Source organism: Amblyraja radiata, chromosome 10 (assembly GCF_010909765.2).
Source record: "Amblyraja radiata isolate CabotCenter1 chromosome 10, sAmbRad1.1.pri, whole genome shotgun sequence".
NCBI lineage: Eukaryota > Metazoa > Chordata > Chondrichthyes > Rajiformes > Rajidae > Amblyraja > Amblyraja radiata.
The window spans coordinates 38,868,337-38,893,201 of record NC_045965.1 but is presented as its reverse complement, the minus strand read 5'-3'; the positions used below and the strand labels follow the sequence as shown (position 1 = coordinate 38,893,201).

Sequence of the window (24,865 nt, the reverse complement as noted above, 5' to 3'; positions counted from 1 at the left end):
AATGACTCCCAGGTCAGATGTGGATTTAACCAACAACAACTGCATCCTTCCAATTTACTCTTCATCTCCTGCCTAAAAAATTTGTGATCTAGAAACATAGAAAATAGGTGCAGGAGGAGGCTATTCGGCCCTTCGAGCCAACACTGCCATTCATTGTGATCATGGCTGATCGTCCCCATTCAATAATTCTCCCCATATCCCTTGGTTCCACCAGCCCCTAGAGCTCTATCTAACTCTCTCTTAAATCCATCCAGTGATTTGGCCTCCACTGCCCTCTGCGGCAGGGAATTCCACAAATTCACAACTCTGGGTAAAAAAAAATTTTCTCACCTCAGTCTTAAATGGCCTCTCCTTTATTCAACGACTGTGGCCCCTGGTTCTGGCCTCGCCCAACATTGGGAAAATTTTTCCTGCATCTAGCTTGTCCAGTCCTTTTATAATTTTATATGTTTCTATAAGACCTCATCTTTCTAAACTCCAGTGAATACAAGCCTAGTTTTTTCAATCTTTTCTCATATGACAGTCCCGCCATCCCAGGGATCAATCTCGTGAACCTATGCTGCACTGCCTCAATCACAAGGATGTCCTTCCTCAAATTAGGAGACCAAAACTGTATACAATACTCCAGATGTGGTCTTACCAGAGCCCTATACAACTGCCTAACTTCCATTTACTACTTTCCCCCCCAAGGTCCAGAGTTTTCCCTATTCAAAATATTCTTAAAATTTATGGAGTTTCACTATCCCCAAAATGCTTTTCCATTGAAACACCTATCAGGTGTTTCCCAATACCAGGTCAGTACGTTTCCTCCTCAGGTTGGACTGTCCACATACTATTTTAGGACGTCCTCTTGGATACACTGATACACTTTGCGCTTTGTAAGTCCCAGTCAATAATGGGGAAGTTAAATTCACCCACTACGCCAACCATCTTTCCATAAGCTGTCAGCATCTTGTTTCCTCTACTTCCTGCTTCCTATTAGAGGGCCTACAGAACAATGCCATTAGTGCTTGTCTCTTTCTTATTTTTTAAACTCTACTCCTATCGCCTCATGGAACTAACCTTCCAATCAGTATGTTCTCTTTGAGGAAAATCACCTTGGGCAACCCCTCCATCACTTTTCCATTTCTCTTGATCGTGTCTGAAATATAAAACTCCAGAACACTGAGCTGCCAGTTCTGTCCCCCCCACAACAGAATCTCCATAAAGGCTACATCATCTTTATTCTAAACACTGATCCAGGTTCTAAGATACAACATTCCTACAATATTCCTTGCAATGAAATAAACACATTTCAGCTCATTGGCTTCACCATATTTCTTAACCTTTCCCTACCAGTCCTTCCTTTGAGAATTATTGGACCTAACCTCTACCTTCTCACCTGTCCTTCCATTTGTTGGCCTTGTATTCTGGTTCCTACCCCACATCTCGCTAGGTTAAATCCTCCTGCGTAGCACTAGTGAACCTCCCTGCAAGGATATTGGTTCCCCTCCAGTTAAGATACAATCTGCCCTCTTGTACAGGTCACCTTTGCCCCAGAAGAGATAACAATGGCCTAAAATTCTGAAACCCTGCTCCTTGTACCAACCTCTGAGCCACACAATAATCTGCCCTATTTTGCTATTCCTACCTCACTAGCACGCAGCATCAGGAGCAATCTATAGATTATTCTCCTCGATCCTGCTTTTTAGCCTTTTCTCCAACTCCCTATATTTACTCTGCAGGACCTCTACAGAGTGAATTAACGGAGAGTTTATGACGATTTTGGAAAAGCATAGATTTAAAGCAACAAATGGAAAAGCACTTTCAAGTTAAAAACTAGTGTTAAAGAATAATGCAAGGAAATGTGTCTATTTAAGAACCTCTTGATTTAATTTTAAGAAGACCTATGAGAACACCAGTGCACTTGTCAATAGCCATTCTTATGGAAATGTAGAAGGCGGGAAAGTTGATCGGCAGATTGTTGGACAAAGGGCAGGGATGAACAGACAGGTGTGAGCACAAAAGGATAAAGAGTTGCAGATTGTGAAGCCGATGGAAAGGATGCAGGTGGAGGAGGGGAGAAACCAGTGCAAGGTCTGTCAGGGTTCAGGGGAAGGGTGTGGGGGGTATAATGGGAGAAAGGAGAGGGAGAAGGGGGCTGTTTGTGGGTTTCCTACAATTGGAGACTTCAAGAAGAAAAAATCATACAAACACACCCAGGAAAAGGACTGAATATCGATATATCTAATAGTCTAATTTAAATTTGGATGAACACACAACTATATTAACTTTGCCTTGCTTGATTCAACATGCTATGACATTTTTTTTAAACTTGCAAATGTTGGAAACACTCGGCAGTGTGCAACATCTGTGGAAGGAGAAATTAAATTAATGTTTCAGTTCAAAGTGCCTGCTTCACATGTAGGAAAGTGAGAGAAAAAACATTTATTTAAACTGCAATGAATGAGAAGAAGGATGGATGAGACAAGGGAAATTTCTCTGATATGTTTACCATGGCGATGAGCTGTGAATTATCAATTTGATTGATAGATTAATGAGGACAGAAAAGGTGTAGCTTTGAGGCCAAGCTATATCTATATTATTGTGGGAGCCATGGAACTGCTCTTGTTTCTGTTCTACCTTGTCAACGATATGACAGCTATATTGTACCACTTCCTGCCTTCATATGAATCTCTGAAATGTCATGTTTATTGCCAATTTCTACTCTGCATTGACCTTTACATTGTTTGTTTATAATATTATCGATTGTACACTGTGGTTAAAAACCTGTTGTGCTGCTGCAAGTATTAATTTCATTGTTCCGTTTCAGTACATATGACAATAAAACACTCTTGACTCCCACCCTTGACGTCTCCTCATGATTTTATATACCTCTATAAGAATCAGAATCAATTTATTGGCCAAGTATGTACATGGAATTTGATGGATCTTTGCTTGCACATGGGAAAAGCTCAATACACAGCAGACAATAAGTAAATAATTCACATTTGAAAATGTAAAAATAAAGTGCAAGAGTAAAAAGGGGGCAGCTTTGCTATATATGGCACATGTAGATATTTAAAGTGCACTTGGAGAGTTCACAAGTGTTTGGCTTACAGACCAGAATGTGGTGGTGTAGTGTAGCTGTTAAGTAGAGGTACCGCTTTTGGGAAGAAGCTGTTTTTGTGTCTGGTGTGGAGGTTTTGATAGTTCTGAGTCGCCTCCCACCAAAGAGTTTGTGGCCAGGGAGAGATGGGTCAGAGATGATCTTGCCTGCTCGCTTCTTGGCCCTTGCAGCAAACAATTCGTTGATAGGGGGAAGGTTGCAGCCAATAACCTTCTCAGCTGATCGAATGATGCGCAGCAGCCTCCAGGTTTCATGTTTGGTGATTGAGCTGAACCAGATCATAATGGAGAAGTTGAGGACACAACTCTGTGATGGTAGTGTAAAACTGGACCATCATTGCCTATGGCAGGTTGCCACAGGAAGAACATCCTCTGTTGGGCCTTTTTGACTGTGGAGTCGATGGTGGCCTCCCAATTAAGGTCCCTGGAGATGATGGTTCCGAGGAACTTAAATGTCTCCACAGTTGTGACTGTAGTGCTGTTGATGATGAGTGAGGGGAGGGGAGAGGGAGCTTTCACAATTCCACTGTCGTAAGAGCATTGAGCTCCAGGTTGTTGCGACTGCACCAGGACGCCAGCTGTCACTTCCTGGTTCTGGACTCCCCCAACATTGGGAACATGTTTCCTGCCTCTAGAGTGTCCAATCCCTTAGCTCTATCTAACTCTCTCTTGAAAGCATCCAGAGAATTGGCCTCCATTGCCTTCTGAGGCAGAGAATTCCACAGATTCGCAACTCACTGGGTGAAAAAGTTTTTCCTCATCTCCGTTCTAAATGGCCTACCCCTTATTCTTTTAATCCCTTCAACTAAATCATTAATGTATATTTTGTAAATAACAGCGGTTCCAGCACCGAACCTTGAGGTGCCCCACTAGTCACTGCCTGTCATTCTGAAAGGGACCTGTTAATCTCTACTCTTTGTTTCCTGTCTGCCAACCAATTTTCTACCCATGTCAGTACCCTACCCCCAATACCATGTGTTCTAATCCACATCCACTGGCTCACCCTTGTCCATTTTCCTAGTTACATCCTCAAAAGATTCCAGAAGATTAGTCAAGCACGATTTCCCCTTTGTAAATCCATACTGATTCGGACCGATCCTACTACTGCTAACCAATTCTGCCGCTATTTCATCTTTTATAATTGACTCCAGCATTTTCTCCATCACCGATGTCAGGTTAACTACTCTATAATTCTCTGTTTTCTCTCTCCCGCCTTTCTTAAAAAGTGGGATAACATTAGCTACCCTCCAATCCACAGGAACTGTTCCTGAATCGATAGAACATTGGAAAATGATCACCAATGTGTCCACAATTTCTAGAGCCACTTCCTTAAGTACCCTGGGATGCAGAATATCAGGCCCAGGGAATTTATCAGCCTTCAGTCCCATCAGTTACCCAACACCATTTCTTTCAGTTCCTCTGACACCCTAGGTCCTCTGGCCATTAGTATATCTGGGAGATTGTTTGTGTCTTCCTTAGTGAAGACAGAGCCAAAGTACCTGTTCAACTCGTCTGCCATTTCCTTGTTCCACATAATAAATTCACCTGTTTCTGTCTTCAATGGTCCAACTTTAGTCTTAACTAATTTTTTCCTCTTCACATACCTAAAGAAGCTTTTACTATCCTCCTTTATATTCTTGGCTAGCTTACCTTTGTACCTCATCTTTTCTCCCCATATTGCCTTTTTAGTTATTTGCTCTTTAAAAGTTTCCCAATCTTCTGGCTTCCCGCTCATCTTTGCTATGTTATAGTTCTTCTCTCTTATTTTTATACTGTTCTTGACTTCCCTTGTCAGCCACGATCACCCCTTACTTCCCTTAGAATCTTTCTTCCTCTTTGGAATGAACTGATCCTGCACCTTCTGTATTATTCCCAGAAAAACCTTTCCATTGTTGTTCCACTGTAACTTTCCAGTCAACTTTGGCCAGCTCCTCTCTCATGGCTCCATTGTCCCCTTTGTTCAACTGTAACACTGACACTTCCGATTTTCCCTTCTCCTTCTCAAATTGTAGATTAAAACTTATCATATTATGGTCACTACCTCCTAATGGCTCCTTTACTTCGAGTTCCCTTATCAAATCCGGTTCATTACACGACACTAAATCCAGAATTGCCTTCTCCCTAGTAGGCTCCAGTACAAGCTGCTCTAAGAATCGGAGGCACTCCACAAACTCCCTTTCTTGGGGTCCAGTCCCAACCTGATTTTCCCAGTCTACCTGCATGTTGAAATCTCCCATAACAACCGTAGCATTACCTTTGCAACATGCCAATTTTAACTCTTGATTCAACTTGCACCCTATATCCAGGCTACTGTTTGGGGGCCTGTAGATAACTCCCATTATAACTCCACCTCTGCTTCCTTCCATGAAGCCAATTTTCTATCCAGTCAGCTATCTCTCCTTGAATTCCATGTGATCTAAGCTTCCAGAGCAACCTAAAGGGGCTGTCCCACTGCGGCGACCTAATTGGCGAGTTTGGAAGAATTTAGGAGAGTTTGAAAAAGTGTCATGTTGAAGACCTCCTTCGACTATGCAGAAGACCTCCTTCAACCTCTTTCAACTATGTTGAAGACTAGCTTCGACTAGCTTCAGGAAAACTGGACACCGAATAGTGGAGAGTGAAGACGACCTCATTCGATCTCCCTTCGACTATGTTGAAGACTATCCACGACTACCTTCGACTACCCTCGATTACCTACGAATAACATGCCGACCTACTACGATCTACTTAGACTAAACCTACGAGAAAAAAAAATATTGATTTTTTTCATGGTGACCTTTTTTTACTTGCGGGCATTTTTCAGCATCTTGAAAAATACGCCGCGACCTAGCTGAGGCCTCGAGTACGCGGGGACTACTCTCGAGCATGAAGGAGAGTTACAAAGACCTCCTAGGGCCTCGTGTCGACCATGCTATGAGTTTGCCCTTGACAGTATGAGTCAAGGGCAAACTCTTCTAAACTCGCCAATTAGGTTGCCGCTGTGGGACAGCCCCTTACCATGCGGAACCTTGTCCAATGCCTTACTGAAATCCATATATATGACTACAGCTCTGCCCTCATCCAACTTGTTGTTCACCTCTTCAAAAGACTCAGTTTCCTGAAACACAAGCCCCCACTCTAGTGACTTTCCAACCAAAGATGTTAGCTCACTGGCCTGTAGTTCTCAGGCTTTTCCCTGCGGCCCTTCTTAAATAGGGGTCAACATTTTCCACCCTCTGGTCTTCTGGCACCTTACCCGTATTCCTTTTTTGTGGAGGAAAGAACTGCAGACGCTGGTTTAAACAGGGCTGCCGACTCTCACGCTTTGAACATGAGAATAACGCATTTCGACAAATTCTCACACAGATCCTCACACTGTTGTAAGAAATTCTGTGATTAACGAAAATTTCAAAACTCATATAAACTGCAAGGGTGTTGGAGAGCCGGGGCTGAGGGAGGGATGGGGCGGCGGGGACAGATGTGGGGAGCCGGGGCTGGCGAGTGTTTGCGGGGCTGGCGAGTCGCTCGCTGCAGCTCCGGCCATGGAGCAGCCTCAGTGCAAGAGTCCCGTGCCGTCGGAGGCGTCAGAAGCATTGCGCCGCTGCAATGAGAGTCTCTGTGCCGAAGGGACAGAGACTCTCAAAGGGAGGGAGGGAGAGAGAGAGAGAGGGGAAGGAGACAGGGAGACAGGGGGGAGAGAGAGAGGGGGGTGAGACAGAGGGGGAGAGAATATGGATAGAGAGGAGGGAGAGAGAGGAGGAAGAGGGAGAGAGAGGAGAGAGGGGGAGAGAGAGAGGGGGGGGCGAGGTAGGGGAGAGAGGGAGAGGGAGAGGGTGGAGAGGGAGGAGAGAGGGTAGGAGAGAAGGGGAGAGGGAGGGGAGAGAAAGGGGGAAGAGAGGGGTGGTAAAAGAGAGAGGGGGAAGAGCGAGAGAGGGTAGAGAGAGAGAGAGAGAGAGAGGGTGGCAAAGAGAAAGGGAGAGGGGAGAGAGAGGGTAGAGAGAGCAAGGGGGAGAGTGTGGTGGGAGGGAGAAATGGGGGAGAGATGGGGGGAGAGAGAGTTAGGGGAAAGAGAGGGGAGAGAGAGTTAGGGGAAAGATCGAGGAAGAGGGGAGAGGGGAGGGGGAGAGAGAGGAGAGAGGGGGCGAGAGAGGGGGAGAGTGAGGTGGGAAGGAGAGGGGGAAGAGAGAGAGGGGAAGAGAGAGGAGAGGGGGAGAGAGAGAGAGGGGGAGAGAGAGAGGGGGAGAGAGAGGGGGGAAGAGAGGAGAGGAAGAAGGGGAGAGAGGGAGGGAATGGGAGAGAGGGATAGAGAGGCAGGGTTGCAAACTCTCATGCATTGAGCGTGGGAATCACGCATTTCGCAAAATTCTCACGCTGATCACAAATTTCTCACGCTCTGTCGTGAGAAATTCTGTGATTAACGAAAATTTCAAAACTCATATCAACTGCATGGGCCACGGGTGTTGGAACCAGAAGCAGCGGCGGGGACAGATGCGGACGGGGAGCGGAGGTGGCGAGCGTTTGCCAGGCTGGAGAGTCGCTCACTGCAGCTCTGGCCATGGAGCAGCCTCAGTGCAAGAGGCCGTCGGAGGTGTCGGAATAGTTGCGCCGCTGCCGTGAGAGTCTCTGTGCCAAATTCGACCACGTGACCGGCATGGATCAGGCTGCGGCTCGGTGCATCCTGGAGGATGCAGTGGTTGCTGGACGTAAGTACCAAGCACTGGGTAGAAACGGTGGAAGATAGCGGACTTCAAATGGGGGTGGTTGGAGAAAGCATCCTGCTTGCCTGCTAGATTTTCACTTACTGTAACTGCAGGAAAAATGTTCCCGATGTTGTGGGAGTTCAGAACCAGAGGTCACAGTTTAAGAATAAAGGGTAGGCCAGTTAGGACTGAGATGAGGACAAACTTTCTTCACGCAGAGAGTTGTGAATCTGTGGAATTCTCTGCCACAGAAGGCAGTGCAGGCCAATTCACTGGATGTTTTCAAGAGAGAGTTACATTTAGTTCTTGGGGCTAACAAAATCAAGGGATATGGGGGGAAAAAACAGGAAAGAGGTACTGATTTTAGATGAATAGCCATGATCATATTGAATGGCAGTGCTGGCTCGAATAGGGCCGAATGGCCTATTCCTGCACCTGTTTTCTGTGTTTCTATGCTTGAGTATATGGCAATAAAACTCGATCACTCCCTCACCGGGCTCAGCCTCCCCACTTTCAAAAACGCTCCGCGGCCCCTGGTTCAGATGGAGAACACTGCCAGATATGAGCGGGGAACTGAGGTCAGTTGTCCATGATGTCTGTATCCCAATGCTTAGCGCTTCATGTTTCGAAGTTGGCTAATGTTATTGATTTGTAATTTGCCTGATTTGTAATTAGTTGACAAAACCTTAATTTATCCATCCGGAACATACAGGGGGATGGGATAAGTGTAATATTAAAATGACATGCAAGCTGTCTGTCACAACATACAGCCCCGTTAACCCATTCTTTCCTTCAGTTAAATATTGGGAAGGTAGCAATATTGTCATTTGCCACTCAACTATTATGTTTGGTTACCTCACTGACTATTTCTAAACGCCCCCCAATTCCTTTGACAGGTTGAATAGAAATGTCCCTAATCTCGTTGTTTTATTAATTGAACACGTAGATGAACATCCTCAAGGCGTGTAATCAGATGGAAACGGATTCAGATGCGATATTTAAGAGCTTGTTCAAAGAAGGGGCATATTTTAAAGGAGTGACAGAGATACTTGCAGGGGAATGTGTGAGGAGATTATTATTTGTCTTTAGCTTTAGCTTGAACCAGGAGACCTGAAGATTCAAAGTTTAATATAGTAATTGTGCTGATACTGACCCCAACCAACCACGTAATGAATATCATCCATTCCGGAGGTTTTACTTTTATGATGCCATTTAAACTTCACTTGGATTTCAATCACTTCAATGTAAAAGTAATTGGTAATGGAGGGCATTGGAACAAAAATTTGCCATCGGTACATACTGTAATATAATAATGTATGCATGTTGGTAGGTGCAATCAAAACAAAGATCTTTTTATCATTGTTGTGTTATAAATACCACAGAAAATATGATGTACTCTCAACATCACATTTAATAGAATAATATCACTTAAATATATAGTTATTGAACTTTGCATTTCGGAAAAGTCCCAGCTGAGAGGAAGACAGCAAAATACTGAAAATATTGGGGGTGAAAATGACTTCAGGATAGTTTGTTAGGAAAATGAAAGAAATGGTAACAGAATACTTATACAGCTGAGTGAGTATAATTTTATGGATGAGAAGTTGTGTTCAACCAATTGATGACTTCTTTGACAAAGTAACTAGCATGTTAGATAACAAGGAAGCCAATGGATGTAGCAAATTTTGTTATACATAATTTGGTCTGTGAAGTGCCCCATAAAAGATTATCGCATTAGATAAGCACGTGGACTTGAACGTAATAGTTTAAGTCCAGGGGGTCAGATATGGGGCTTTATGTGTGGGCCAGATATATTGTCAGTGCAGAGGGGCTAGGAGTAAGGCCAAGTGTGAATCCAGAGTCAAGGTCTGGAATAGTACTAGGTGTGTCAGGTGTAATGCTGAACTCAGGGTCAGGAATGAGAGAAGGTATGCAACTGGAGTCAGGGTCAGGAGTAGTACCAGGTGTGCAGTGAGACCCAGGTTGGTCAACATGGGCCAAGTGTTTGATTATAATCTGATTTCCATACATGAATATACTAAGATCATTCATGTGCTGCACGTGTTGATCAGAGCCTGGCTCTACTGTGGAATGTAATTAGGAATGTAATTTAGTCTAACCTTATTCATAGCTAATCCAATTTAAAGTATATATATTGCATTCAAGTGTAAGTTAAAAGACTCGCTACAGTATGCACCATATTGCACAATTTCAAGCTGAAAAATGCAAAAGCTCCGTACCAATGGGTGGGGGACACCCTCCTCCCACATCCTTGACCCCCCCCCCCGGTCGCTACGCTCCCTCGGGCATGGTCTCTCACAATTTCTCACTCCCAACTCTCACCCAATGTTGGCAGCCCTGGTTTAAATGAAAGGTAGACACAAAATGCTGGAGTAACTAAGCGGTACAGGCAGCCATCTCTGGAGAGAAGGAATGGGTGATGTTTCGGGTCAAGACCCTTTTTGTGGGAGACATACAGTACTTGTTTAAACTAATCACCCACTCTGATTGTGATGCTTATTAGACACTTGATGATAAATTCTGGCTTATGATGATATAGAACTAATCTTGAAACGAATAAATTAGTACCTCGATAACTGAATTGACATTCAGCGTCACATTTTTCCACCAGTATTGGATCACTGGATTCCGTTGTACAAGTTCTACTCTCAGTATCTCCAAATGAATCAGGCCAATTTCGTCCTTGACACTTGTCTTCATAAGCTGCACAAAAAGGAGTCACTATTTTAGAAAATGTTTTATGTTTTTGTTGTTAGTTATATATATCACTGATTTGATGAACATATCGATGATCTGATAAGTAAATTTGTAGATGACAAAAAATGGAGGAGCTGTGGATAGTGAAAAAGGTTTTCAAAGGTTTACAGCAGGATATATTTCAGCTGGAAATTTGGGCAGAGAAATAACAAATGGATTTTGTCTGGTCAAGTGTGAGGTGACACATTTTGGGAGATCCAATGTAAGAGGAAAGTATAAGCAAGTGGCAGGACCTTTAGGGGCTTTGGTGTACAGAGGGATATTGGAGTGCAAGTATATAGCTGTCCAATGGTGGCAACACACATGGAGAGAGTAATAAAGAAGGTCACCATGCTTGCCTTCATCAGTCAGGGCAGTGAATATAAAAGTTGGGGAGTCAGGTGCAACTGTATAAAACAGGTTAAATCACATTTGGAGCATCATGTGCAGTCTTTTAAAAAAGATGATCCTGGTTTTAAAATGTTCAACCTGTGCAGAGCCTCACAATCTTCCAGATGGTTTTTGATCTGACAGAAACTATTTCTAATTTTGTTCACAAAATAAATATGAAGGGGATGGTGCATTTTGAGAAGGATCCCCAGTTTTAAGGCAATTCAGACAACTGAGTGAACGGTCATTTACATGGCCCTCCTGTTTGAGTTCTTCCCGACTTTCTTTACATTCCTCACAAACCCTGTCTAATTTCAGCTTCTAAATATTACATATGCTTCCTTTTTCTTTTTGACTAATTTTTCAACATCACTTATCATCTAAGGTTCCTGAACTTTATCCCCTTCTCACGGGAACAGGTTGGTCCTGAATTCTGATCAGCTGGTCGTGAAAAAAAATCCCTCATGTCAGATATGGACTTACCAAATGAGAGTTCAGTTTAGTTTAGAGATACAGCGTGGAAACAGGCCCTTCGGCCCACCAAGTCCGCACTGACCAGTAATTCCCTGAACACTGAGAGCTGCTCCCAATCTATTCTCCCTAGCTCTTGCTAATAATGCCATAATTTGCCCTCCCCCAATTTAGCACTTATTGTCAAGATCCAGACTTATCTTTATCTATAACTAACATAAAACTTAAGGAGTTGTAGTAAAAATGTAAATTGAAGATCCCAAAATGCCCTCCAACTGAAACCTCAATAATCTAGTTTCCCAATGTAAGGTCTAATATAGCCCCTCCTCTTGTTGGATTATCTACATTCGGTTCAAAGAAACTTTCTTGGATGCCCCTAATAAATTCTGCCCTGCCTCAGTCTCTTACACTCAGGGAGTTCTAGTCAATATTGGAAAATTAAAGTAATGCACTATGACAACCCTGTTGCTTTTAAGTCTTTCCATAATCTGCCTACATATCTATTCCATTAACAATTGGAAGGCCTATAGTGTAACCCCATCAAAATGCTAGTACCTTTCTAGAATACTAGGTTGTCAGTCATGCCCCTGAGGCTCAGTTCACTTGCCTTAATCATAATATTCTTTGCATTAAAATAGCACACTTTAGTCCCATCATGTTAATTTGGACTGGCCCTGCCTGGCTTTACAATTAGATTCCTTTGCTCCATAGATGCTGCCTCACCCACTGAGTTTCTCCAGCATTTTTGTCTGGAGAAACTTTTGTCAATTCACATGGTAAATGTGGCTATGGAAAAAAGCCATGGAAGATCATTTAACACTGACTAGCATAATTTCTCTGAAGTTATAAAAAGCTTTGACATTCTGAACAGAGCAGTGCCAATTTTCTATTTATGTTACAAATTCAGTTATGTGCTTTGTGCTTTCTTTCACCATTAAGACTGAAAGACAAATAAAAAAGACAAGGCTCCGTACTCGGCCCCCTCCTCTTCATCATCTACATCCTCCCCCTTGGTCAGATACTCCGCCACTTCAACCTGGACTTCCACTGTTACGCCGATGACACCCAGATCTACCTCGGCACCAAATCCCCCCACAACCCCCCCCTCTCCCATATCAACTCCTGTTTGTCAGCTATAAAAACCTGGATGCAACATAACTTCCTCAAACTCAACAGCGATAAGACAGAATTCCTCCTCATAGGCTCCAAAGCCACACTCAGCAAAATCAATAACCCCACTCTCACCATCGACGGCACCACTGTCTCCCCATCTCACAAGGCCCGCAACCTTGGCGTGATCTTTGATTCCACCCTCTCCCTTGAGCCTCACATCCGCCATGTCATTAAAACCTCCTTCTTTCATCTCCGCAACATCGCCAAACTCAGACCCTCTCTCACACCTCCCGCTGCTGAAAGACTCATCTCCTCCCGACTGGACTATTGCAACTCACTTCTCCTTGGCATCAGCTCCACCTACATCAACCGACTCCAACTGGTCCAGAACGCAGCCGCCCGACTCATCACCCACACCAAATCCTGGCATCACATCACTCCAGTCCTCAAACAACTTCACTGGCTTCCCATCTCCCACCGGATCACCTACAAAATCCTGATCCTCACCTACAAAGCCCTCCACCATCTGGCCCCCCCATATCTCACTGACCTCCTCTCCCCCTACCAACCCTCACGGTCCCTCAGATCCACATCAGCCGATCTCCTCTCCATCCACGTCCAACCTCCGCAGTTTTGGGGACAGAGCCTTCTCCAGGGCAGCTCCCAGGCTCTGGAACTCCCTCCCCCAACTGATCCGCAATTCCGTGTCCCTCACCATCTTCCAGTCCCGCCTCAAGACCCATCTCTTCACCTCTGCCTATCCTTAGCCCCACGTCCCCCTCCCTTTTCATCTGTGCATTAATTGCCTCATATTGTGTTTTGAATTGTATTCTGTCTTTACTTTGTGTACTAGTCATGTCTCTACTATTTATTTAATTCCCCTTACATGTTTTTCCTCTACCTGCTAAATTTTTGTAAGGTGTCCTTGAGACTCTTGAAAGGCGCCCATAAATAACATTTATTATTATTATTATTATTATTATTAAATAGGGTTATCATAGTACAGGATTTTAATGTTCCCTATATAGACTGGGTCTGTCACGGTGCCAATGGCTTGGATGTGGTGGAATTTGTCAAATGTGTTCAGGGAAGTTTCCTCAGGCAATATGTAAAGGGCCGTACAGGGAAAGGGCAAAGCGTGATCTATCTTAGGATATTGGGTAGGGCAAGAGACTGAAGTATCCATGAGTGAATGAGCTTTTTGGAATCAGCGACCATTGTTCTATTAGTTGTATAATAGTTATGGTTAGAGACAGAGTGGGCCCACAAGTTACAATTCATTAGTTGGATAAAGCCAACTTTGATGGTACTAGACAGAAACTTGCTAAAGTTGATTGGAGCAGATTTTTTCGTTGGCAAAGGAACTTCCGGAAAGTGAGAAGCTTTTAAAAATGTGATGACAAGAGTTCACGACAAGCATGATCCAGTTTGTACGAAGGGCACGGCAGATGGGAGTAGGGAAGATTGGAAGACAAGAGGAAATGAGTCTCTGGTCAGAAAAAAGGAGGCATGGGAAAGGTAATGACAGCTGGGATCAAGTGCATCCTTGGAGTATTGGGTTCTGAGGAGCAGAAGGAAATGAGGAGGACAGAAAAGGGGCAGGAGATAGTTCTGGCAGATAATATTAAGGAAAATTTGAAGAGATTTTATAAGTATATGGAGGGAAAGAGGATAACTAGAGAGAGAATATGGCCCTTTAGAACCCAAATTGGTCTCCTCTGTGAGGAGCTGCAGGAGCTGGTTGAGGTCCTTAATGACATTTGTTTCTGTTTTTTTTCCTCATGGAGAAGGACAAGAAGGGGAACTTGGGACAGTTAATGGAAATGTCATGAGGGCAGTCCGAATTATGGTTGAGGTGGTGCTGGAACCACCTAAGGCATATGAAAGTAGATAGTTCTCCTGGCTTGAACAGATATGTCCGAGGACACTGTAGGAGGCTGGGCAAGAAATTACAGGAGCCCTGGTTGAGATATACAAATAATCATTTGACACAGGCAAGACTGGAGGATAGCTAATGTTGTGTCTCTATTTAATAAGAGCTGCAAGGGAAAGCCTGGGAACTATAGGCCACTGAGCCTAACATCTGTGATGGGAAAGTTACTGACGTACTAAGAGGATTCTGGGGGATAAAACATATATGTATTGGACAGGCATGGGCTAATTAGGGATTGTCAGCATGATTTTAAACAGGAGATTTTAACCGTGTTTTAAGAATCAGATTGAGTTTTTTAAAGAAGTAACCAAAAAGGTTGACAAAGGCAGTAAAATTAGTAAGTTTGCAAATTATACTAAAGTGGGTGGTGTTGTAGAGAATGAAGATGGTTACAAAAAATTACAGCATAATTTTGATCAGCTGGGCTTGTGGATGGAGGAATGATTGATGGATATGGATGAGATCATACAGGGCAAGGTTAGCAAGTTTGCAGATGATACAAAAGTGGGTGATTTTGCAGATAGTGCAGATGGTTGTGAAAAATTGCAGCAGGATCTTGATCGATTGGCCAGGTGGGCTGAGGAATGGTTGATGGAATTTAATACAGAGAAATGTAGGGCTCTGGGGAGTGCTGTAGAGCAGCAGGATCTAGGAATACAGGTCCATGGTTTCTTGAAGGTGGAGTCGCAGGTGGATAGGGAGGTCAAAAAGGCGTTTCACACATTGGCTTTCATCAGTCAAGAGTATTGAGTATAGAAGTTGGAAGGCCATGTTGCACTTGTATAAGACATTGGTGAGACCACATTTAGAGTATTGTGTTCAGTTTTGGGCACCACATTATAGGAAGGATGATGTCAAGCTGGAAAGGGTACAGAGAAGATTTACAAGGATGTTGCCTGGGGTAGAGGGTCTGAGCTATAGGGAGAGGTTGAGTAGGCTGGGACTCTAGGAGCACAGGAGGATGAGGAGCGATCTTATTGAGGTGTATAAAATCATGAGAGGAATAAATCTGTTGATGCACAGGGTATCTTGCCCAGAGTAGGTGAATCGAGGACCAGAGGTCATAGGTTTAAGGTGAAGGGGAAAAGATTTAATAGGAATCTGAGGGGTAACTTTATCACAGAAAGGTGGGTGTATGGAACGAGCTGACAGAGGAGGTCGTTGAAGCAGGGACTATCCCAACATTTAAAAAATACTTAGACAAGGATATGGACCAATCTCGGGCAGGTGGGACTAGTTAGTGTAGCTGAAACATATTGGGGCTATGTGGTGAAGTTGGGCCGAAGGGCCTGGTTCCACACTGTATCAAACCAAGGTAGGAGTTTCACCAAGAGTTGCAGGGCCCTGGAGAGTGGTACAGAGTAGAGGTATCGAGGAATGCAGGTACATAGTTCCATGAAAATTGTGTCATAGGTAGATGAGATGCCAAGAAGGCTTTCAGTGCATTGGCCTTGATAAGTCAGGATATTGCATACAGAATGTGTAGGAAAGAACTGTAGACACTGCAGAGTCTGAAGAAGGTTCTCGACCCGAAACGTCATCCATTCCTTCTCTCCAGAGATGCTGCATGTCCCACTCAATTACCATATATATAACCATATAACAATTACAGCAAGGAAACAGGCCATCTCGACCCTTCTAGTCCGTGCCGAACACGTATTCTCCCCTAGTCCCATATACATGCGCTCAGACCATAACCCTCCATTCCTTTCCCGTCCATATAACTATCCAATTTATTTTTAAATGATAAAAACTAACCTGCCTCCACCACCTTCACTGGAAGCTCATTCCACACAGCCACCACTCTCTGAGTAAAGAAGTTCCCCCTCATGTTACCCCTAAACTTCTGTCCCTTAATTCTCAAGTCATGTCCCCTTGTTTGAATCTTCCCTACTCTCAGTGGGAAAAGCTTATCCACGTCAACTCTGTCTATCCTTCTCATCATTTTAAAGACCTCTATCAAGTCCCCCCTTAACCTTCTGCGCTCCAAAGAATAAAGCCCTAACTTGTTCAACCTTTCTCTGTAACTTAGTTGCTGAAACCCAGGCATTGAATTACTCAAGCATTTTGTGTCTATTGCGTATAGAAGTCGGGATATTATGTTACAGTTGTACAAAACATAGGCAGGCTGCACTTAGAAAATTGTATTAAGGTTTGGTAACCCTTCTACAGGATGGATGTTGGCAAGATGGAAAGAGTGCAGAGAAGATTTAAGAGGATATTGCCAGGACATGAGGGCCTGATCTATTTGAATAAGTTGGGCAGGCTAGAACTTTATTCTTTGGAGTGCAGGAGGCTGAGGGGTGATCCTACAGAGGTGTATAGGATCAAGAGGGAAATCGATAGGGTGAATGGACAGAGTATTTTACCCAGAGTAGGGGAAGTAAGATACAGAAGATATAAGTTTGTGATTTAATGGGAATCAACATTGACTCAAGGGTCCAAAAAGTTTATTACAAATGAGTTGGATTTTAGAAATAAGAATGTTTTCTTACGTTGGTGAGACCATATCTAGAGAACAGCACAGTTTTCTTCCCCTTACCTGAAAAACAATCAGGTAGCATTGGAGGTACACAAAATTGCTGGGGAAACTCAGCGGGTGCAGCAGCATCTATGGAGCGAAGGAAATAGGCGACGTTTCGGGCCGAAACGAAGGGTTTCGGCCCGAAACGTCGCCTATTTCCTTCGCTCCATAGATGCTGCTGCACCCGCTGAGTTTCCCCAGCAATTTTGTGTACCTTCGATATTCCAGCATCTGCAGTTCCCTTTTGAACAGGTAGCATTGGAGGTTGCCTGGAAAGAAATTCACCAAGCTAATAGATTACCTAAATAAGCCGGGTCCTTTTTTTTGGAGTTTAGTAGAATGATGAACTTACCGAAACATTAAACTTTGGGCACATGACAGTAGATATCAAGCTGTTTTCATTAGTGGGGTTATCTCAAATAAGGGAAGTTTCAAAATAAGTGGCAGGCCATTTAAAGTCAGGATAGAACAAACTTCTCCAGGAGGGTAGTGAATCTCTGGAATTCTCCACCAAGGTGAATTGTCGTGGCTAGCTCATTTGAATTATTTAAAGTGGAGGTAGATATATTTTTGTAAGATTTTGGTGGATCCCCTTGTCTTCAGTCCCCGAGGATCCATTATTATTCAGAGGCAGGGCCAGTTTGGGAAGCCAGGTGGATTATTGCTATTATTTTTTTTGTTCTTCTTCTTGTGTTCATGGCATTAGACCAGATATAGGTAAGCAAATCTCTTCCTGATTGCCTGCTACTGTCCTCCCTCAGCTTATGAATCAGTACTCCTGCATGCAGAGAAACATTTAGAAGACTTTGAAAGCAGCAAGAGCAAATAATGTGCTCTGAGTAGGAGACTTCAATGTACATCAGAGAAATAGCTTGGCTATACCACTCAGATTATTGAGGTGACTTTATTCAAACAAAGTATCCAGAGGGACTTAACAGGATAGATGTTGAGATGTTTTCACTAGTGGAAGAGAGTTGAATAAGGGGATATTGATACAAGAGGCTGCTCATTTAAAACAATTTTTTTTCCCAGAGCGTAGTGAAAATCTGGAATTTTCTGCCCCGAGGATAAAAACAAAATCATTAAATGTATCTTTAAAAATCGAGAATTAAGGGTTACGGGGAACTGGCAGAAAAGAGGAGTTGAGGCCAACATAGATAAGCCATGGTCATATTGAATGGCAGTTAAGATTGAGGAGCCTTGAGTGCCCTACTCCTGCTTTCTTGTGTAACCTCGTGGCCTGGCACTATCCCATTCTGCCATTACGATGAAACCAGAGGGTTGTCCCAATTTCAATTAACTGTGTCGACAGGCAAGCCTGGAGCAGCACCCAACCAATCAAAATATGAGATGCTGGCCTAATGAATCTACGACAGTGGAGATCATGCTAAAGCGATAAACAGTATTCATTAAACAGAACAAAGCAATTTAGCAAACAATGGATGCCATCATAGCTCTGCAATCTTACCGCATATGGTTGTTCATGCGGCTGATAATTAAATTGCTAATAGGTTGAAACTCCAAGAACTATCTCTATTCTCTTCAGCCAATTGGATTTTGTCCATGAATCAAGAAACCACAGAGTCCTGGAGACCGCAAGGACAAGGTGACCAGACAATATTCCAGTTGTAATTTTTCTGACTTACACCTAAGAACTAGTTGCACCTCAAGCTGAGCTCCTCCACTTCAGTTACAAAACTATTATCTACCCAATAAAGTTTAAAAAGTGCCTGGGTCTGCTAGTTCACAAATTGTAGGACAAAACATTTAGCTGATTACTGCCTAATCTAGTCTACCCTCAATCATTGGTAATGGGATGAAAGATGTCAGGAACATTGCTATCAAGAGGCATTTACTCAACAATAACCTGCTAATCAATCCCAAGCTTAGATTTTCCTAGGTCACCAGACTCAGATCTCATTACAGCAGTGGTCCAAACATGGACAAGGAGCTGACTTTGACCAGGTGAAATCAATTGCATAATTGGGAAACAAACTCCAACGTATAGACATATATATAACCATATAACCATATAACAATTACAGCACGGAAACAGGCCATCTCGGCCCTACAAGTCCGTGCTGAACAACTTTTTTCCCTTAGTCCCACCTGCCTGCACTCATTCCATAACCCTCCATTCCCTTCTCATCCATATGCCTATCCAATTTATTTTTAAATGATACCAACGAACCTGCCGCCACCACTTCCACTGGAAGCTCATTCCACACCGCTACCACTCTCTGAGTAAAGAAGTTCCCCCTCATGTTACCCCTAAACTTCTGTCCCTTAATTCTGAAGTCATGTCCTCTTGTTTGAATCTTCCCTATTCTCAAAGGGAAAAGCTTGATCACATCAACTCTGTCTATCCCTCTCATCATTTTAAAGACCTCTATCAAGTCCCCCCTTAACCTTCTGCGCTCCAGAGAATAAAGACCTAACTTATTCAACCTATCTCTGTAACTTAGTTGTTGAAACCCAGGCAACATTCTAGTAAATCTCCTCTGTACTCTCTCTATTTTGTTGACATCCTTCCTATAATTGGGCGACCAAAATTGTACACCATACTCCAGATTTGGTCTCACCAATGCCTTGTACAATTTTAACATTACATCCCAGCTTCTATACTCAATGCTCTGATTTATAAAGGCTAGCATACCAAAAGCTTTCTTTACCACCCTATCTATATGAGATTCCACCTTTACGGAACTATGCACGGTTATTCCCAGATCCCTCTGTTCAACTGTATTCTTCAATTCCCTACCATTTTATTGATAAGGATAAGGAAAATTATAATATGGAAGATATAGCTAATAGCTTTAATAATTTTTTTGTAAATATTGGACCAGACCTGGCTAAACAAATCCCTGATCCAGGGACATCTGGAGAAACTCCTGAGAATTTAGTGGAGAGAAATCCCTGCTCTATGTTTCTTACGGCAGTAGAAGAAAAAGAACTGTTGGATATTGTCAAAACATGTAAAAATAAAAAGTCTACCGATTTCAACGACATTGACATGTCGCTAGTTAAGATGGTCATTGAGGGGATCTCCAAACCTTTAACATTCATCTGTAATTTATCCTTCCAAACCGGTACTTTTCCAATTCAAATGAAAATAGCAAAAATAATACCAATATACAAAACTGGGAACAAGCATCATTTTACAAACTATAGACCTGTTTCCTTACTCCCACAATTTTCCAAAATACTAGAAAAAATGTTTAATAATAGATTAGATAAATTTGTAGAAAAGAATAAATTAATCACAGAAAGTCAATATGGATTCAGAACAAATAGATCAACATCACTTGCAATATTAGAATTAACTGAAGACATCACAAACGCCATTGATAATAAATTATATGCAGCTGGGATATTCATTGACATAAAAAAAGCATTTGATACAATTAATCACGATATCTTATTAAAAAAATTGGAGAGGTATGGAATTAGAGGAATAGTACTGGACTGGATTAAAAGCTACTTAAGTAACAGGCAACAGTTTGTAAATCTGGGTAGTCATAATTCTACATGCTTGGACATTGTGTGTGGTGTACCACAGGGGTCAGTGCTGGGCCCAAAATTATTTATCATGTACATAAACGATATTTGTAATGTGTCCAATGTCTTGAGGCTGGTTTTGTTTGCAGATGATACAAATATTTTTTGTTCTGGGGAAAATTTAAAACAGCTATTGGATAAAATAATAAAAGAAATGGGTAAATTGAAAATATGGTTTGATAGGAATAAAATTTCTTTAAATCTGAGTAAAACTAAAATAATGTTATTTGGTAATTGTAGAATAAATACACTAGTAAGTATAAAGATAAATGGGGTGGAAGTTGAAAGAGTGCATGAAAATAAATTTCTTGGGGTTATAATTGACGATAAAATAAGCTGGAAATCACATATTAAACATGTAAAATTTAAATTGTCAAAAAGTATCTCTGTATTATACAAAGCCAAGCAAGCTCTGGATTACAAATCACTCCGTATTCTTTATTGTTCATTAATTTTACCCTACTTAAATTATTGTGCAGAAGTCTGGGGTAATAACTATAAAAATTCGATACACTCATTAACCATGATGCAAAAAAGAGCAATTCGTATTATCCATAATGCTAAGTATCTGGGTCATACGAATCCATTATTGTTAGTCAAAATTATTAAAATTAGAAGATTTGGTTACATTCAAAACAGCTCAGATAATGTTTAGGGCCAAAAATAAAAATTTACCTGGAAACATTCAAAAATTATTTAACGAGCGTGTGGGGGGTTACAATTTAAGAGGAATATTTAACTTTAAGAAACAAAGAGTCCGTACGACTAGAAAAACCTTTTGTATTTCGGTTTGTGGAGTAGGAGTGTGGAATAAATTGAACGGGGAATTAAAGCAATGCACAAACATGAATCATTTTAAAATGATATATAAAAAAATAATTTTCAAGGGGTACAGGGATGGAGGGGATGGTTGACAAGTGGGGGTTAATGTTTATCTATTGCTTTACTATTGTTTACTTATGTTTGGGTACTTCAGATATGAAGTTTGTATGTGCATAATAGTTGTATGTATATATATGTCTGTAGGTATTATGGGAAATTGCCTAGGGTAGTATTATTATTATTAATTAATTGATTTTTAAACATGGTAGAAGTGTTGGAGAAAAGGGGTGAGATTTAATAAGTTATTCTTCTTCTCACTCCTTTTCGAGCTTGTACAGACACATTGGAACTTTGCTTTTGTTCTTTTCATTGCTTTGTAAATATTGATTGTAATGTCCAATTGTTTGATAATTTCGATTTTGTTACTATTAATGTCTTTAATGTCCTTACTTGTTTGGAATAAAAAAATAAAAAAATTAAAAAATAAATAAATTTATCATGTACGTCCTATTTTGATTTGTCCTGCCAAGGTGTAACACCTCACATTTATCAGCATTAAACTCCATCTGCCATCTTTCAGCCCATTTTTCCAAATGGCCTAAATCACTCTGTAGACTTTGGAAATCCTCTTCATTATCCACAACACCCCCTATCTTGGTATCATCTGCATACTTACTAATCCAATTTACCACCCCTTCATCCAGATCATTGATGTACATGACAAACAACAAAGGACCCAACACAGATCCCTGAGGCACCCCACTAGTCACCTGCCTCCAACCCGACAAACAGCCATCCACCATTACCCTCTGGCTTCTCCCATTCAGCCACTGCTGAATCCATCTTGCTATTCCTGCATTTATACCCAACAGTTTAACCTTCTTAACCAACCTTCCATGAGGAACCTTGTCAAAGGCCTTACTAAAGTCCATATAGACAACATCCATATAGACAACATTGACACAAAGGATGATTAATATGATTGCTGAAGAGCAATCATCCAGCACCGGACATATCTGCAGGAGGTCCTCAGGGAATACATCATCCCGTTATCTTCTCATTCCATCACATGGTCAGAATTGGGCATGTTGAATAATACCTGCACAGTGAGCAATTTCATTTCAAACTCCTCAGCAAATAAAACAGTCCCTTCCTTCATACTGCAAATACAGGCAACATTCAATCATTATATAAGTGGCCACAAAGTTGACAGGAAATGTTTAGTTTCAATTAGTGTTCCTCAACTACTCTTGGCATTTAATAGCATTACCATGGCCAAGCGCCTCTCAGCTAGCACGTCACCATTGACCAGAAACCCAACGTACATGTGATTATAAAAGCAGTACAGAGGATGGATGCCCTACAGCAAGTGATTGACCTCTTGAGGGCTCAAATTATTTCCACAATCCTCAAGATGGGACTGAATAAACACTCTCTGCCTGCCTAGATGAGCATAGCTCCAACAACTCTCAAGAAGTTCAACATCATCAAGTACCTAGCTGCCAGCCTGCTAGACACACATCAACCATCTTAAGCAGCAGTGGATAATAGTGGTTAGAAACATAGAAATATAGGTGCAGGAGTAGGCCATTCAGCCCTTTGAGCCAGCACCACCATTCATGGCTGATCATCTGAAATCAGCACCTCATTCCTGCTTTTTCCCCATATCCCTTGATTCCTTTAGCCCTAAGAGCTAAATCTAACTCTCACTTGAAAACATCCAGTGAATTGCCCTCCACTGCATTCTGCGGCAGAGAATTTCACAGATTCACAACTTTTTGGGTGAAAAAATGTTTACTCATCTCAGTCCTAAATGGTCTACCCCATATTCTTAAATTGTTACCCCTGGTTCTGGACTCCCCCAACATCGGGAACATTTTTCCTGCATCTAGCCTGTCCATTAGAATTTTACCTGTTTCTATAAGATACCCTCTCATCCTTCTAAATTCCAGTGAACACAAGCTCAGTCGACCCATTCTTTCATGATATGTCAGTACCGCCGTCCCGGGAATTAACCTGGTGAACCCATGCTGCACAATGCCACGTTGCAGTGCAAATGCACTGTAGTTATATACTGTGACTGCTGCAACAGCACTTCACAAACCCATAACATTTACCACCAAGAAGGATAAAGAAAACAGGTGTGTGGGAACACCACTACCTACAAATTCCCTTCCAAGCACACCATCCTGCTATGGGAATATATTATTCCTTTGTCATTGCTGGACCCAAATCCTGGAGCTACCAACCCAATAGCACCAGAAAGACTACTGCCAGCTCAAGATGCCAGATCATAGTCACAATCTTAGGGCAAATAGAGATGGCTAATAAAAGCTGGTCGGACTAATGGTACCTTGATTATAGAACAAATAAATATCTATTTTTTAAGCTCAAAAGTGGATCAAGTACAATTGGAACTAACTACTGGAGGAGCATTCTTTAATTGTAATGATGGGCATCATTCAAACTTAAATGTACATTGAGAAGATGATGTCTATAATCAGACCATTTAAATAATGTTTATGTATATTTTCATACCCTTGTGCTGTTGGCAAGAAAAAACTGCAAGAGAGCCTGTGTTATTAAAAAGTAGTTCAACAATGAGCGGCAAATATACAGCAACAAACTATGACAAATACAGAGTATGTTTTATATTTTCTATACATTTAGACTTACATATTGTAACATTATGATGTTATAAATTTATCAAATGGTTAGTCATATGCAGTCTGAATTAACAAGGGATCCAAAACGGTTATTTACGTTATGAGTAAGGTATGAATATAGGTGAGAAGATACGCACCTGTACAGGGTTCTGGACACAAGGCATCTGATGAACAGGGATCTGGACATAAGACATCTGTTGAACAGGGATCTAGACATAAGGCATCTGTTGAACATGGATCTAGACATACGACATTTGATGAACATGGATCTAGACATACGACGTTTGATGAACATGGATCTAGACATACAATGTGTGATGGATATGGATCTAGACACACGGCACCCGATGAACATCGATCTAGACATACGACGTTTGATGAACATGGATCTAGACATGCGACCTTTGATGGAAATGGATCTAGACATACATCGTTTGATGGAGATGGATCTAGACAGAAGATGCCTGATGAAGATTTTCGTCTATATTCATGTGCTTCCTTCATCTGTTGACTTTCTACAATAGAGAATAATTTATCAGCTGGATACAAAATATAGATGTGTCATTGCCAAATTCTTTCTCGACTAGAACGAGCTATCTGCACCTCTATATTATTATGCTTAACATATATCCTTGTGACAGAGAAGGCTGCTCTGGCATATAGAATTAGTGTCAGTTCTATGAACAATTTCATAAATTCCATTCCCTCATTTACTTCTCTGTAATCTGTTCTCTCTGCGAATTCCACAAGCACCACCTCCCCACTCCTGATCCTCCCTCCAGCCGCCGACACCTACATTTTACAGCAGACAAAAATTAGCATATTTTTGGGATGTTAGAAGAAA

The 24,865-nt window shown here is 42.0% G+C and overlaps 1 protein-coding gene across 3 annotated transcripts in view; it reads right to left on the bottom strand.

Annotated features, from left to right (window-relative positions):
* The window catches only part of LOC116977805, a 143,443-nt gene that overhangs the window by 5,160 nt on the left and 113,418 nt on the right, over nucleotides 1-24,865 (bottom strand). For all 3 annotated transcript variants that reach the window (XM_033028573.1, XM_033028574.1, XM_033028575.1), the window contains exons 16-17: nucleotides 24,159-24,536; nucleotides 10,377-10,511 (exon numbers count right to left, since the gene is read on the bottom strand). In XM_033028573.1, coding sequence (XP_032884464.1) covers nucleotides 10,377-10,511; nucleotides 24,159-24,536 — 513 coding nt within the window. The remainder of the gene's footprint in view (nucleotides 1-10,376; nucleotides 10,512-24,158; nucleotides 24,537-24,865) is intronic.